Here is a 14,271-nt window from a genome sequence, read left to right as displayed (position 1 = left end):
ATATATATATATATATATATATATAATATACACGCACACACACAAATGCATACATTAACTTTATAATTACATGGTAAAAATGAAGTAAACAATTTTTCAGAAATAATGTACCGTGATACTTTTTAGTGTTATGTCTAATTGTGTAATGAAGTAATTAAGTGAAATGAAACTTGAGATGTGCAAGACAAATCAGATTCCTGAGATGAGTAAAATAGATATGGAAAGATTAAGAACCACTGATCTAATCTAGCCGCTTGTGCTGAGGACTGGACCTTAGACCATCCCTAAGAGAGATTTGTTTAAAATGTTCTTAAAGACACCCTCCCTTGAAAGATTAATTTAGTTTAACTGTGCTTATATTTAGCAAGTTTTTCCCCCTAATATCTGACTTATATCTTCAGCAAAGCAGATTTAAACCCTATTACTTCTTGCACCACTTTCAGTGGACATGGAAAACTGTTGATCACAACAATTGTTGTAACTGCCCTTAACATGTTCAAAGACTGTTCTTAGGTTTCTTCTTCACCCCTACCCACAGTTAGTCTTCCTTTCCCAAGACTAAGCATACCCAATTTTTAAAGATTTCCTCATAGGTTTTGTTTTCTAAACCTTTGTCCACGTTCTTCCTAAAATGTGGCACCCAGAATTGGACACAGCCTTTTACCTGAGGCTGTACCAGTGCTGAGTAGAGTGAGACAGTTAGTTCCCATGTTCTGCAGCCTGTTAATACACCCCCAAAATATTAATCTTTTTTGCAACTTTGTTGCACTATTAAAGCATGCAGTTTGTGATCCACTATAACCCCATGATCATTTTCAGTAGTGCTACTGCCTGACTAGTTATTCCCTATTTTGTTAGTGTGCATCTGATTTTTCCCCTTCCTGAAAGCAGCACTTGGATAACGAATAGCATAAGGATCATACTTTTTCAATGGGGGGGATACTTAACAAGGGTTTACATGGGAAAGAAGTTAGAAAGAATGACAAAGCTAGGGAACTAAATTAAATGCATGTGAAAAGACTAATTTGGCTTACATGAATCATTTTAATTTACTTAAGGTAACTTAGACTTTTGTGTGGAGGAAAAATGAATACAAACCAGAATAACACAGGAAAATAGTTTCCCAAATGAAGAAACAAAAAGACCAGTAATAACTGACCTTCTGAAATTGTCCAAAAAGAACATTGTGCACAGTTAAGGAATATTGAATGCATATTGCATAGGTCAGAGTTGAAGCCTCAGCCTCCTAAACTTTAATCCAGATTGACACGTACTTGGGTAGATGTGTGAAAGCAAATTTCCATTTGATCCTTCGTTGCTGTCCCAATTATGGCATTTGCTTTTAGATCTTGAAATTAAATCATGCCCTCCATTCTGTACACTACTGTTAGAGATCCCCAAATCCACTTATGTCTCAAACCAGTGAAGATACGGTTAGCGGTCTCTATCCCAGCAAGTACCTGACAATGAAGTAATATGTTCCCCTGAACCAGCATGGATTGCAAGCTGCTATCAGTACTTCCTCAAAGGCACAGAAAATTAAGTGTTTGAATCTATGGTAACTTTTTAAATTCTGGAATCTTAATTATGGTCTAATTTGTGACTTTTTTTGTCTTATAATTCAGCTCCTTCTAACATGGCAAACCCCAAAGAGAAAACCCCAATGTGTCTTGTGAATGAGTTAGCCCGTTTCAACAAGATTCAGCCTGAGTATAAGCTTTTGAGCGAGCAAGGTCCAGCTCACTCTAAGGTAAATACTGTTCATTTACGCCTTCAAGTAACTTTTATGAGTGGACACGCAAAATGGCTGCCAAATTGTGCAAAGTAAAAGTAATCGACAGCAGTCGAATTACATGTAGTTTAATGGCATACTAAAAAATTAAAACCTTAGGTGGTTTCCAATTGCCTGTCCAGTTTTTATTGTGGAGGCCTATTGGGTACGCTGCAACATATTTATGTTGAGCAGGGAGTGTTATTCCATTGGTTAAAACTTCTCCAATGCTAATTAATTGTCTTTAAAGCACTCTACTGGAAACCTACTGTTTACTGTAGTTATTGCACATGAAGCATTAACGTTTTTGAGACTTACCCTTAAATGTACACTACTTACTGTTTTTGTTTGCATTGCGGTCATAGCTTTAACATACAGTGTTCAATGGAGCATGAATTAGCAATCGGTTTGTTATAATACCCAACTTTTAATTGTTACAAATATGCCCTGTCTGCTGAAATTTCCCATGGTGTTCCTACTTAACTGTGATTTTATTTTAAAATGAGCTAAATTCAGTTTCCCCCTTTCCCCAAAAATATGATACCTTCAGATTCAGTAAAGATGGCTGAAGTTTGTATGTAACAGGAGTTGCTACTCCTGCTGGAACTGTTTTGTTTGTGAGAATTGTCTGAAGTGAATCTTTGCAAAGCTTTTAGTAAAATCAGACTGGAGAGAATATGGGGAATTTTTGCTGCATTCTACGAAGTGTCAGTATTAAAATAGAGCATTTCCAGTGCTAGCTTTCTACAGATTGCTTCACCTTTTTCAGGTAATGCAATGCATTAGGAGTGCTATAACAACTTTTAATGCTGGAGAATAGACTATTAAACAGTCTGAAATAATGCCTAAAGGCCCTCGGTGTTCAGATTTACTTTTTTGAGTGGCTCTCACACATCTCATTTATTTGCTACTACCACGTTGTAACTGACAGTGAAGTGCAATTTACTGGAATCCTGCTTTCCAGATGACTGAGAGCAACATTTTAGTAAATTTCACTTAACTGCAAATATTCAATACAGTGGAACCTCATAGGGCATTAATCCACTTTGAAATAAATTACTTTAGTATTAAAGTCTTCAGTCCCCTATGGAATTAGTGGCACTTGTGGTTTAAAAATATTACATTGCCTGGACCCATTTATGTACATTCTGTGCCACAATATTCTATTGACATTTTGGCAGGTTGTATTAAATACTTCATTTCTTGAATGTCTGCTATTAGCACGAAAATGCTTACCTTAAGAGGCTGTAGCAAATGTACACGAAGTTTCTGCTGTTGCAGAGGGTAGGGAAAGGAGTTTGAAAATTAAACCTTCTTCCTTAGTAAAGCACTGCATTTACTGTGATTCCTGAGATTAAGACCTGACAAGGAAAATCTGGTGGAATGTTTTTATCTGTTTAAGATGTGTCAGGCAAGAGGTCTATATAGTAGTAGTGATCATGAATGTCATGTACACTAGGACAGTCGTTTTCAACCTGAGATCTATGAACTGTCTAACATTTTTATTCACATTTTTAGGGATGTGCAAAAGGGTTTAAAACCTCTGCCCTAGAAGAATATGCGAAAATGTGAATATTTTAAAAACTATTAAAGTTGATAAACCTCATTCCATTACTTATCTAGTGTCCTAAACCAAAGATTCCATGTGCAAAGCTGAAAACTCATTTAAAAAAATGAGTATTATGGAATACCAGTCAAGGCATATACTTATTTGCATTGTAATTTTCATCAAAATTAAACTTAACACGTAATGAATCAGATTCATTTGTGGAAAATTAGGTTACTAGGTCTGTCCTTACCCCACTTTACTTAGAATGACATATTGCAAAATTTCTGCAGTTGTTGCATGTGGTGTAAAGCAGCTGTTTTGTCACTATATTGGACTGAAAAACTGTGCACATATGACAGTGATTCCCCAAATCTTTTCTGTTGTTTACTCCTTGTGGCAGCTGGGGCGGAGGCCAGAGCAAGATCGGGTGATGCTCCTCTCCCTTGCGCTCCTTGGGAACCAGCATGGGCCCCGCTATGTCCTCAACATTCCCTCATGTCCCCCCATGGGGCATGCCCCATGCTTTGCAAACCAAGGACAACATAAATATTATTCCTTAGTGCCTTGTGTGTCTTTTTTTTCTTTAATCTGAAACCCAGCTGCCCAAATTCAAAAGGATTTGGATAAACTGGAGAAATGGTCTGAGGTAAACAGGGTGAAGTTTAATAAGGACAAATGCAAAGTGCTCCACTTAGGAAGGAACAATCAGTGTCACACATACAGAATGGGAAAGGACTGCCTAGGAATGAGTACAGCAGAAAGGGATCTAGGAGTTATAGTGGACCACAAGCTAAATATGAGTCAACAGTGTGATGCTGTTGCAAAAAAAGCAAACATGATTCTAGGATGCATTAACAGGTGTGTTGTGAACAAGACACGAGAAGTCATTCTCCCGCTCTACTCTGCGCTGGTTAGGCCTCAGCTGGAGTATTGTGTCCAGTTCTGGGCACCGCAGTTCAGGAAGGATGTGGAGAAATTGGAGAGGGTCCAGAGGAGAGCGACGAGAATGATCAAAGGTCTAGAGAACATGACCTATGAAGAAAGGCTGAAAGACTTGGGCTTGTTTAGTTTGGAAAAGAGAAGATTGAGGGGGGACATGATAGCAGTTTTCAGGTATCTAAAAGGGTGTCATAAGGCAGAGGGAGGGAACTTGTTCTTCCTTGCCTCTGAGGATAGAACAAGAGGCAATGGACTTAAATTGCAGCAGGGGAGGTTCAGGTTGGACATTAGGAAAAAGTTCTTAACTGTCAGGGTGATCAAACACTGGAACGAATTGCCAAGGGAGGTTGTAGAATCTCCATCACTGGAGATATTTAAGAAGAGGTTAAATAGGTGGCTTTCAGGGATGGTCTAGAAAGTGCTTGGTCCCGCCATGAGGGTGGGGGGCTGGACTCGATGGCTTCTCGAGGTCCCTTCCAGTCCTACTCTTATGATTCTATGCCTGTCTTATCATTTATGCTTTCTTCTTAACCTTATCTGTCTTTAGCCATCTGTCCATATTTCACAGTTATGTACATATATGGCATATAGGCTGGGGCTGCTGGCAAGAAAGGTATTTGCCTGAAAGTGGTGCTAGTTGGGAGAGGCTTAGGTAAGTGCCTCATGGCCAGAACCTGGCATTGGCACCCCACCCGAACTCCCTCCCAGACCTACTCCCCCTTCTAGACCCCTCCCCCAAGACTGAATCCTCTTCTGCATCCCTATATCCTCCAAGACTCTGCACCCCAGTCCCACCACCCAAACCCTTTGTACCCTCCCCCCCGCACATCCCAGGTTATGACCACCTCTTTCAACCAAACTCCGTCAGGCGCTACACCCCCTCTGTAGAAAACTGTGGCTCTTGTTCTCTTTCCAAAATCTTGAAGTGACCCTCCTTCAGAAACTTCTCCCCTGGATTAGGAAATTGCTGGGCAACTGAACTTGTGCTTTATACAGTAAACACCAATATTTGGTAAACTGGTATGCGCCAATAACCGGCATGACTCACAGCTGTTCAGATCTGGTCAGTGGACACTGGATAGGAGTGCAGAGAAGCAGCATCAGGGCTGGGGTTCGTACAGCGCGTGTGAGCAACACCCCCCAGGGGAGGTGGGGAAGGAGCCCCCTCATTGCTGCCATGCGTTCCTCCAAACTGCATCTTAGTAGAGAAGTGGCCAGCCCTCTCAGTGCTGCCCTGCGTCCCTCCATGCTGCTGTGACTACAGCTGGTAGGATCCGTTACCCACCCATCCAGCTTGAGTCCAGAATATTTGATTATCAGGCAACCTTACAGTCCCATGGATACCAGGTATCAAAGAGTTTACTGTAGTGATTGGAAGAGAGCTCTGTATGTTTCTCCGTGTTCTCACTGGTACATCTTGAAGTCAGTTAACTGCCGTTTTTTATATAACATTCCCACGGAGTTTTAAAGTTTCATCTGAGTAGCCTATTATGAAAATTCAATGAATAAAACCCACCATTACCCATTTTCTCCTGCGTTCCTCCTCCCCCCGAAATGTCTTTTATACCTGGGTGACGTACCATGGTTTGGGAACCCCTGACTTGGGGAATATGAAAATGTAATTCTATATAAGCAGTCTGCATTTTTAGAAAATTTAGGAGAATCTCATTGACATTGTAAACATTAAAACAGTGGTGGACAACCCGCGGCCTGTCAGGGTTCTATGTGTGGCCTGCAAGACATATCATTTGTTGTCCTCACACAGGCAGCCAGATTCTGCTGGCTTGCATCTGCATAGTTTTTTTTTCCCCTACCAGTATTATTATAGTGACATGCATGGAAAGCAATGGCACATGAAATGTGTACCATCAGCATGCTTTTCAGCAGTGAGTGTGAGAGCCATGCACTCCCACCGCATCCAATGGAAGCGCTGCTACGGTTCACTTGGCACAACCCACAAATTCTAGGTATGCAAGTGAAGTTAGCAAAACTATGCTATTCCAGGAGACAGTCTTGGTTATGACAATCTTGCTGCCCACTGAGATGGAGAGCCACTTTTGATGCATTAAAATCATACAATCAATTCCTGGCAGTGACAGTTCCCAGTTTGTCCATTAACTGTCTACATTCTTCTGTCCACAAGCTTCAGGCAGATGCCCCAAACCTCTTGCAGCGGCAGTTGTGTGGCTAATATTGTTGTAATAGTTTTTGTTAATGCTAGCATTCAGTAACCTGGGAAAACCAGAAGCGTAACATCAGCTACAGTGCTTTATAAGCTTTTATTTGAATTGTACTTAGTAATTAATAACCTTTCTGGTTGTGGCAGAAGGTCTGTTTAAACATAAGAGGTCCTAACAAATAATGTGAAATGGTGGTGTCAGTTATAATAAAGAACTTGCACTTTTTGTTTGTAGGTGTTTACAGTGCAGCTGACTCTTGGGGACCAGCACTGGGAAGCTGAAGGAACTAGTATTAAAAAAGCTCAACACGCAGCAGCTGCCAAAGCTTTGGAAGGGACAAAATTTCCTAAACCTACAGCTCGCCCATCTCGCAGTGAAGGAAAGAACCCAGGTATTTGCTAGGGCAAGCTCTTTAAAAATTTGTGTAGGATACCCACAGGTGAACTTGGTATGTATAAGGTGCTTAAGATTGTGCTGACTTAGTGATCTTGAAATGAGGTTTTGTACAGTCAGACCATCATTTTAACCTAAAGGTTGGTGTGTATCTAGTGTGGAACTGTTCAAGTGTTTTTGGCCACCAGAGTATATTTTAAATTGTAATTTGTTCTGTATGCCTAGACATGCACAGTAGTAACTTCTAAGAAATGTCAGTTTAACGTTTACTGTTTGGCTTCAGATTTTGCCATCTACCACTTCAGTTAGAGTATCCTTGTAAAAATCCGCTTATCAATGGATAGAAATTTTTACTGTAATTGAATTGTAGTGAGGATAGGTAACAAGACTTTTTGGTTTGCTAGATAAATGTCTTTAGCAATTCTGAAAGCCTGATTTTTTTTTTTTTTTTTTTTTTTTTTTTTTTTTTTTGAGACTCCATAAGATATTATACTTAGTTTTGTTTCTATTGACACTTTCTATCGGGTAGACTTCAAAGGATTTTATGAGGGCTTACAAATATAATCAGAATACATGCATAAAATTCATAGTACTGAATGTAAACTTATTGCAGTTCTCTTTTGTGTTAAAAGGGTTCATATTGCGAAGTTACTATTTATGTGGGACTTGTATGTTTGAAAACAAAGGTTCTGATTTCATTAAGTTTCTGTAGGAAGGATTTTTTGTAGTTGGTAAAGTGAAGGCTGAATGTTCTTACATTACTGCATGTTCTTGACGTAGCTTTTTCTGTACTTTCTCTGTCCAGGCCTTTTTACTCAGATCAATAAAGTTGTATGGCATCTTGGTAATTAACCAATAACATCAGCAAAATTAGTACAGATTTAAAACCACTGTATAAAAGAGAAAAACATTCAACCTTCTCCTAAATCTCACTTTTGAAACACTCTATAAAGTAAATACTTAGCTCCCTGCATGAGTATATTTATATCCAAAGATATAAGGCAGATACCTGCAGAGCTGTAGGGCTGTACAGTGTTGGAGTCCCGTCCATACATCAGTGTGTCTCCCCTATCCAAGAGCATGAGAGCCACTTATACGCACTCGAATGACCAGGGACAGCTGTCAATGAGCCTGGTGCCTGCCACAGTAGGCAGAGCTGGGTCTGGCTCAGCCATGCTGCAGGAGGTACCTGGTCAGAGTACTGGTTCCAGCAAACAGCAGGCCGACATACTGCTGCAGTCCCTGTTGGAGCCTTGCAGCTCTGTGGATATTCACGTTATATCCACATAGATCAATTTTGTTTTTGCTCAGAGCTTTACAAACAATAAAACATGAATAAGTTGGGCCATTTAATGCATAAAGATGATGCATGTCACATCATTTTTTCCTATTTGCCACTGCCTAGGCAAATAGAGGAACTGCTCATATATAACCAGCAGGTTATTACTACGTATTTTTCTTTGAGTGTTTGTCCCTTCATGTATTTCACTGTGGATGCATGTGTGTCCAGTGGGAGAGAATTTTGAAAGCCATGTCCAATTATCCCCACGTGCTTCCTTGCTCATCTCATGTCTTTGATTGAAGAGAGAAATGATGCAGTGAACTGACTGCCTCTGTGGTTCCTTCTAACCTTGCAGGGTCCAGATCAGAATCTCAGGTGTCCAAAGCTTTGGTTTTATTCCTTTATGTATGAATTTATATCTCTAAACTAGTTTTAGCAGTTCATGGAGTTTAAAGTTTTATCTGATAGTTTTTAATGTTAGCTCCTCTGTCATGGGGAGCCTTCCCAACCCCTGTACTCAGTTTTAGGAATTGGACTGGGCACAGCCCTATGAACACCAAAATTTATTCTTTCTGCCCAGGCTCCTCCTTCATCAGTGACCACTAATGCTGCTTGTACTACTTTAGGGAAGCCCCCATCACAGTGAGGTGTAATATCAGACATACATTTCTTATTTGTACTCAGGAAGGGTGAGAATTTTGCCCTAAGAAGCACCTCCTGGAAAGGGACCTGAGACCGCAGTTAGACAAAGCCAGAAAACCCACCGGACATCATCCTGATTTAACATGATTCCCACCACAAGGTTTGACTCAGGAGTGAGGAAGTTGATTCTTACAAGTCTGCCATCATTCTCCTAAGCCTGAGAATAAATTGTCCTAAAAGGATTTGGAGACGTGGTAGGATTCTGCTTAAACTGAATAAGTCTTGAAGCTCAGCCCAAGAGAAGTTAATACACCCCAAGTTTCAGGTGTCTGATAAGAAAGCCCACAAGTCTAGGGCTCCACTGGCGTCATATGTGATTGGGCAGTAACGGTGCTGCTAATATCACCCAGCAGAAACTTGAGATCTGCTGGCACTAAGGAAGAGTGATCAGAGATCCATGGCTATTCACGTTACTGATTTTATTTTCCATAGCTGTGGTACAAATGGTCTCTACTACAGCTGTTTGGTGTGGGTGGACAGGAACCCACATGCTCCTGGAAAAGCCAAGTATGCGCCTTCTGAGGATGTCTTAAGTCTGATACCTCCTTCTCCATCAGCCTCTTCTTCTTCAAGGAAGATTTTAATTCCATCCAGTTTTTGGGAGCAGTCTATCTCCTATTCAGTCTTCAGGTTGTGACTTCCCTCCAGCAGAATCTTGGGTGCCACAGCTGGATCTGGACTTGGCATTCTGATGCTCAGGAGATTCTGATATCATGATAAAGTGATATTGCCTCTTCTAAGATGGCTTCCTAGTCAGCAGGCTTCAAACAGCTTGGAATCAACCTCTGTCTCATCACCTGCCTTGGAGCCATTGTTCGTTTATGTCAGGGGGAACCCTCTGCAGCTCCCATTCTATCTACTATAGGCCATAATGGTGGCTGTGGGGCCCATACCATCCTGCAGTCAGTCTAGTTTTCTAGGGAGTCATCCTATTCCTTCCCTCTGAGAGGGCAATCAGAGCTCCCTCCTGATCCAGTTTTTTCAAGTTTTGATTTTTTTTTTTTAATTTACAAACTTCTGAAAGAATCACTGAGCAGATAAACTAGTGGAAGTCCATGAAAACTTTTGCTCATGAGTTTTGTGGGGGGCAGGTTTAATGATATTCATGGGTGTGAATAACTGGTCCCTGAGGCCTCACATTGGCCCCCAAGTTTAAAACCACCAAATGGGAGTTAACACCACCAGATGAAGGAGGAATTAAGCTAGCCCACTGAAGCCCAATGGCTCCCAACACTGGGCAGTGGAGATCAGCCTGGCCACTGAATTGGGAATTTAAAGGGGAGCGAGAGACTAGTTGATGAAAACTATCAGGGCCCAAGCAGAAGGAGAATCTTGTGTCTGGGAGGAGTCACTTGCACATCTTGCTGAGCCAGATGGTATCACTGGCTCCTTTAGTTTTGTTTTTCCTGTTTGCTCAGGAGGCTATCACTTCCTCTAGTGAAGCTCTTATCCATTAGGTTCAACTGTAAGTTATCTACTATGAGATACACATGGTTCTGCAGCACTGCAGTTGTCTTGGAGATGTTCTTGGCAGCTTAGATCTTGCACAGCTTGATATAGCCTGGGTTCTTCCTCTAGTCTCGGCCAGTCATCTGGGCAGCCATGGCTTCCCCCTTTGCCTGGGCAATCTTCTGCTTCTGCTTGGTCTTCTCCATCAGGAACTGGGCTTGCTGGGCCACTTTGAAGAGGAGTAATATGTGCCAGATCTAGCAGCTCTGCTGGAATCAATAAGGTTGTATCTTTATACCCGGGTGAAGCTGTGGTTCTGTTGCCTTGATCCCTTCTCATCCCCCAGTGCCTATAAGCAATTCCAAGAACTCAGAATTGCAAGGGAGCTGCAGATTATTCTTGAAGTTGAAAATCCTGAGCATAACTTCTGGGCATCCTTTGATTCTCAGATTCCAGTTGAATAGCTCTCCCTCTTAATGAAATCATCCTGGAGTTGGTTAAAGCAGTTTTGCCCTTGTACCTTTATTTCTAAGACAGCAGAGAACTGTTACTAGCTACGTCTACACTGGGATGCTACATTGAAATAGCTTATTTCGATGTAGCGAAATCAAAATAAGCTATTTCGACGAATAGCGTCTACACATCCTCCAGGGCTGTCGACGCTGGACAGCATTACATCGAAGTAGGCGCTGCAGGGGAGCGTCTACACAGCAAAGCAGCCCAAATAGAAATAAGGGTGCCAGGAACAGCTGCATACAGGGTCACAGGGCGGACTAGCACTTCCGGGGCAACAGCAAGCCGCTCCCTTAAAGGGCCCCTCCCAGACACACTCAGCCTGCACAGCACGCGGTCTGCAGAGCCACAAGCACGCACACCCCGTGTAAGCAGCATGGACCCCCAGCAGCAGCAGCCAGAGGCCCACACACCCGCCCCTGGAGGAGCAGTGGTTGCCCTGCTCAGTGCCATGCAGGAGGCAGCTGACCATCTTTTATTTGAGGAAGATGAGCTGTCCTCGGGGGATGAGGAAGCAGCCCCAGACCTTGCTGCCCTCCCAGCCCCCCCGCTGCACACGCCACCGGCTGTGGAGATACCCCACGAGCACAGACTGGTGGGAGCAGCTGGTGCTCGGCGAGTGGGACAACAACCGCTGGCTCCGGAACTTCCGAATGAGCCGGCAGACATTCCTGGAGCTTTGCCAGTGGCTCACCCCTGCCTTACGGCACCAGGACACCCCCATGCGACATGCCCTCACCGTAGAGAAATGGGTCAGCATCGCTGTCTGGAAGCTGGCCACTCCAGACAGCTACCGATCCGTAGGGCAGCAGTTCGGCATGGGCAAGGCCACCGTTGGGGCTGTCCTCATGGAGGTAAGAGGACCCGGGGGAGAGGGGGGAGCCCGGGGGGAGGGCCAGACACACCCTGCACACCCCTCACCGGTGCTCTCCCATGTCCTTCCCCTGCAGGTCGTCCGTGCAATCAGTGCCCTGCTCCTCCACAGGCTCGTGTGGCTTGGGGACCCGGTTGCTGCCATCACAGGGTTTGCTAGCCTGGGCTTCCCAAATTGCTTTGGGGCTCTGGATGGGACCCATATCCCCATCCGTGCCCCGGAGCACAGTGGAGGACGCTTCCTCAATAGGAAGGGCTACCATTCCATGGTCCTCCAGGCCTTGGTGGACAGCCGGGGCCACCTCTTGGACATTTTTGTTGGCTGGCCTGGCAGTACCCGCGATGCCCAGGTGTTCAGAAATTCGGGCCTGTGCCGCCGGCTGGAGGCAGGGACCTACATCCCCCAGCGGGGGACACCACCATGCCCCTCTGCGTCGTTGCAGATGCGGCATACCCCCTCTGGCCCTGGCTCATGCACCCTTACACGGGCCACATCACAGCCAGCCAGCAGTTCAACACACGCTTGAACCATGCGCGCCAGGTGGTCGAGCGCACTTTCGGCCACCTCAAAGGGCGCTGGAGGTGTCTCCTCACCTGCCTGGATGCAGGCCTCACCAACATCCCCCAGGTTGTGGGTGCGTGCAGTGCACTCCACAACCTGGTGGAGAGCAAGAGAGAGGCCTTCTTCCAGGGCTGGGCTGTGGAGGCTGGCAGGGCCGACCATCCAGCCACCCACTGCCCCTAGTCGCCAGGTCGACCCTGAGGGGATCCGGGTCTAGGAGGCCTTGCGGACCCATTTTGACCAGGCTGCGGGGTGAACACTGGCAGGGCCAGCTGCGGGTGAGCCACCCACTGCACCCCCCCATCCTCCACAACACTCCCTGCCCCCACGCCCACACCACAGAGAACCCGAGAGCACACACACACCCCCCACACTTCTGTGCAATAAAATGGAATTTTTTTAAACAAAACCCTGCAACCTTGTATTATTAATTATTAAAACAGAAGAAGAAGGGGGAAACTATGTACATGGGACGGGGGCAGGTACAAAACAGGTAGAACAAAAACTATTTACAAAGATGGGAGGAATGAGTCCAAAGGAGGAGGCCTTGGGGGGCAACGTCCTTGGCCACGCACCCCCCTATTGTCCTGCGCCTGGTGTTGGGGGGTGTGACCCACATCTCGGCCGGAGGCCCGGTCGAGGCTGCGTGGGGGCTGGGAGAATCAGCAGACAGGGCCGGTCGGAGTCCAGAGGCCCATGGTCCCCCTTGGTGGCAGGCCCTGGGACGGGGGGTGGAGTGGCGGGGGAGGCGGGGGCCAAGTGCTTTGCGATGTCATCGAACGTGCGCATGAAGGCCCCCCAAGCCTCCTGGCGCCAGGCCAGCGCTCGCTCCTGGAGATGAAGCTGCCGCTCCACCACCTGCAGGGGCCGCTCGGACACCTCCAGCTAACGCTGGAGGGTGGCGGGCAGCTGGGGGTCTGTGGATGCCCGCAGATGGCTTCGCTGCTGTCGGGCTCGTCCTGGGGCTGGTCCGTGCTCTGCCGAGGGGCTGGCCTGGTGGGATGGCCCCGGTGGACTCTCTGGGACCACAGACAGTGCGCCGGTGCTCTCCGGGCCCTCCGATGGTGCAGCTGCAGAACAGAGGCAGGGGGAAGAAGAGTGGAGACAGCTGTTAGTCTGGGCCATGGCCCTCGTCCTCCCACCCCTCTGCTGCTGATTCCCCATCCCCGTCCCCCGGAGATGCTGCTGCTGATGGGTGTCCAGCCCCCCCCCGCCCCCCCGGGGGACCCTAGGTTCTGCTCCCCCCCATCCCCAGGGATGGGGCATGGCGCTGTCCTGCTGGGGGGCAGGGGCTGATGGACTCTTCTGAGGGACATGCCACTGCTGTCCTCGGGGCCATGGTCATCTGGGTGTGTGGAGGGCCCTGGTCATGTCTCTTGTCCCTGCCCTTTAACCGCGGGGGTGTGCACCAGGGGGGTACATACCTGATGCTCTGCTCCCATGGTCGGGGGACACCCATTGGGCAGACGCCCTGCTGGAGCTGCAGGAGGGGAGGTTGATCTGGAGCCCCCTGTCGCTGGAGGCCCCGTTCTCCTCCTCCTCCTCCTCCTCCTCCTCCGGTGTCCCAGGGGTGGGCTCCTGGGGGGCCCCTGGGGTGCAGGGCTAGCCTCTGGGGTGGACTCTGTCTCCGGGGCCTGCTGGGGCTCGTCAGCCGATGTGTCAAGGGTGGCCGGGGGGGAGGAGGTGTACCGGGGGCCCAGGATGGCCCTGAGCTCCCTGTAAAAGGGGCAAGCGGCGGGGGCAGCCTCAGATCGGCTGGCCATGTCCTGGGCCCAGGCGTAACCCTGCTGCAGCTCCTTTACCTTACTCCTGATGTGTTCAGGAGTGTGGACAGGCTGACCCCGGGCAGCCAGGCCCTTGGCCAGCTGAGCGAACACATCCGCGTTCCGCCTCTTACTCCCCATTACCTGGAACACCACCTCCTCGCTCCAGAGCCCCAGCAGGTCCCAGATCTCGGCCTCGGGCCAGGAGGGGCCCCGCTGCCTCTTCCCCCGCTGTCTGGCAGGCTGGGAGCTCTGGGTCCCCTTGTGGGGGGTGCTCTGTGGGCACTTGGGGGGG

The 14,271-nt window shown here is 46.7% G+C and overlaps 1 protein-coding gene across 5 annotated transcripts in view; it reads left to right on the top strand.

The window, feature by feature from the left end:
• Window positions 1-14,271, top strand: part of STAU1 (staufen double-stranded RNA binding protein 1) — a 53,324-nt gene that overhangs the window by 21,239 nt on the left and 17,814 nt on the right. For all 5 annotated transcript variants that reach the window (XM_075011476.1, XM_075011477.1, XM_075011473.1 and 2 more), the window contains 2 exons: window positions 1,626-1,750; window positions 6,674-6,830. In XM_075011476.1, coding sequence (XP_074867577.1) covers window positions 1,626-1,750; window positions 6,674-6,830 — 282 coding nt within the window. The remainder of the gene's footprint in view (window positions 1-1,625; window positions 1,751-6,673; window positions 6,831-14,271) is intronic.

Source organism: Carettochelys insculpta, chromosome 17, assembly GCF_033958435.1.
Source record: "Carettochelys insculpta isolate YL-2023 chromosome 17, ASM3395843v1, whole genome shotgun sequence".
Classification (NCBI taxonomy): domain Eukaryota; kingdom Metazoa; phylum Chordata; order Testudines; family Carettochelyidae; genus Carettochelys; species Carettochelys insculpta.
Note: the sequence above shows the minus strand (reverse complement) of the source record. Positions and strands in the feature narration are given on the sequence as shown.